Genomic DNA, 2,500 nt, shown 5'->3' on the forward strand with positions numbered 1-2,500 from the left:
GCGCTGAAATAAGGTTAAACACACTAAAACCTCTTTATTACCTTCTATATCACAATGTCATCCCCTTTATAATATCTATAGACGCAGGAATGGGATTAAACACCAACGAAACCTCTTTATTATCCTCTATCTCATCCATATGCGCTGAAATAGGGTTAAACACACTAAAACCTCTTTATTACCCTCTATATCACAATGTCACCCCTTTTATAATATCTATAGACGCAGGATTGGGATTAAACCCCACCAAAACCTCTTTATTATCCTCTATCTCATCTATATGTGCAGTAGTAGGATTAAACACCATCAAAGTTTCTTTATTACTCTCTATGTCACAATGTCACCCACCTTTATGTCATCTATAGACGCATGAATGGGATTAAACATGCCTGAAACCTCTATTATCCTCTATCTCATCTATAAGCACAGGTATAGGATTAAACATCCTCAAAACCTCTTTATTACCCTCTATATCACATGTTATCTATAGATGCAGGAATGGGATTAAACACCACCGAAACCTCTCTATTATCTTCTATCTTATCTATAAGCACAGGTATAGGATTAAACACCATTTTTAGCAACAGCAATCCACTTTTTAGATACAGGAAGTAGTAATAATGCTTCAAATCACTTCTAACTCCCTTTATAGACTGATAAACAGATTCAAAATCCCTTAAACTTCCCTAAATAGGATCAGAATCTTTAAAACTGTCCTAAAATAGGATTAGAACCCTTAAAACATCCTTTGGACCCTTTTTAATGCAATCCAACCCTCCACACAGACATTGAGAGAATGGAGCGGGTGGAGCCTATTCTGAAGTTCTGCGTGGGGCCAACTCTCCTCCACTGGGCGGCATCACAGGGCTACCATGACCTGGTGGTTGACCTCCTTGTTCGGGGCTTGTCTGTGAGTGTATGGGGGGAGAGAGAGAGAGAGAGAGAGAGAGAGAGAGAGAGAGAGAGAGAGAGAGAGAGAGAGAGAGAGAGAGAGAGAGAGAGTTGATAATGCAGAAATGTTAATCTGTCACTAGAACCATAAAAAAAAAAAACCTTTGAAAACCTGCATCACTTCAACTGCATCACTTCAACTAAGCCTTTTTAAAAAAGTGTTTCTCCTGTTGTTAATGCAGAAATCTTGTTAATTTGCCACTAGAACCATAAAAACACCCTTTAAAACCCTTGTCACTTCAACTACAGCCTTTGGAATGCAGAAATGTTGATAATCTGTCTTTAAAAACGTAAAAACATCCTTGAAAACCCTCGTCACTTCAGCTACAGCCTTTGCAATGTAGAAATATTGTTAAACTGCCACCAGAACCATAAAAACTTCCTTGAAAACCCTTACCACTTCAACTACAGCCTTTGGAATGTAGAAATCTTGTTAATCTACCAAAACCATATAAAACACCCTTGAAAACCCTCGCCACTTCAACTACAGCCTTTGGAATGTAGAAATCTTGTTAATCTGCCACTAGAACCATAAAAACAGCCTTGAAAACTCTTGCCACTTCAACTAGAACAGTGTTTCTCAACCTGTGCGCCGCGGGGATCACATACGAGGTGATCGTATGTGATCGTAGGTGCGCCGCGAGTACTCGGACACGTCCTGTACCCGTCCATCAGAGCTGCAGTCAGCTGGCATTCCTGAGTTGCCATATCACTTGTCTTATTTTACTTATTTACACGTTCATGTGAAAAATTTTAGATGTGTGTACAAACTGAGCATATGCATACCAGTTGGTTGTATACAAGATGGAATATATGATGTGATTTGCGTGAACCTTTAGTAACAATTAATATGGCAACATATAACGAGAACATTGGGTAGGCAGCTCCAGGGCCAGGACCAAGGGGTCTCAGTGCTACAGTTGACTCCCCGTAACGCGTAGTGCCGTACTGCATTCGTTGCTCAACGAGGCTTAAAAATGGAGAAATACCTCATAAAAAAGCGTAAATGTGCTGAAGAAAAAGAAGAAGTTGCAGAGGACATTATTAAGTCAAAGCGTACATGTGTCGAAGGCACTGATGGTGACGTAACAGTAAAACCTGGTGAAAGTGAGACGTCTCGTCCTGGCCATATCGTGGAAAGTGAAGAAAATGAAGTGAGAGTTGAAAGTGAGTACAGCTGTGCGGGTCCGAGCAGAAAAAGTGATATGACGGGCTTGAGATCAGTTAAAACAATGACAGGTACCAGCAAAAGTAGCCGCAGCAAGTCATTTCGCATGTATAACGACAGTTACCTTGGACTTGGATTCACTTGCTGTGATAGCGAAAATGGCCCTAAACCAAAATGTGTTGTTTGTGGCTTGGAGTTATCAAATGAATCTATGACTCCACAGAAAATGAAGAGACATTTATCAACTAAGCATCGTCACCTGACATAGAAACCTATAGATTACTTTAAGAGACTCTTGAAAGAAAACAAACAACAAAGTCTTGGGTTTGAGAAAAAAGTGAAGGTAGCAGAAAAGGCACAGAAAGCAAGCTATTTAGTAGC

At 40.1% G+C, this 2,500-nt stretch overlaps 1 protein-coding gene across 1 annotated transcript in view; it reads left to right on the forward strand.

Annotated features, from left to right (window-relative positions):
- LOC135098954 (ankyrin repeat domain-containing protein 23-like) overlaps positions 1-2,500 on the forward strand; it is a 36,703-nt gene that overhangs the window by 1,436 nt on the left and 32,767 nt on the right. The window contains exon 2 of the mRNA XM_064001386.1: positions 786-910. Within this exon, the coding sequence (XP_063857456.1) occupies positions 786-910 (125 nt within the window). The remainder of the gene's footprint in view (positions 1-785; positions 911-2,500) is intronic.

This window comes from Scylla paramamosain, unplaced genomic scaffold, assembly GCF_035594125.1.
Source record: "Scylla paramamosain isolate STU-SP2022 unplaced genomic scaffold, ASM3559412v1 Contig94, whole genome shotgun sequence".
Lineage (NCBI taxonomy): Eukaryota > Metazoa > Arthropoda > Malacostraca > Decapoda > Portunidae > Scylla > Scylla paramamosain.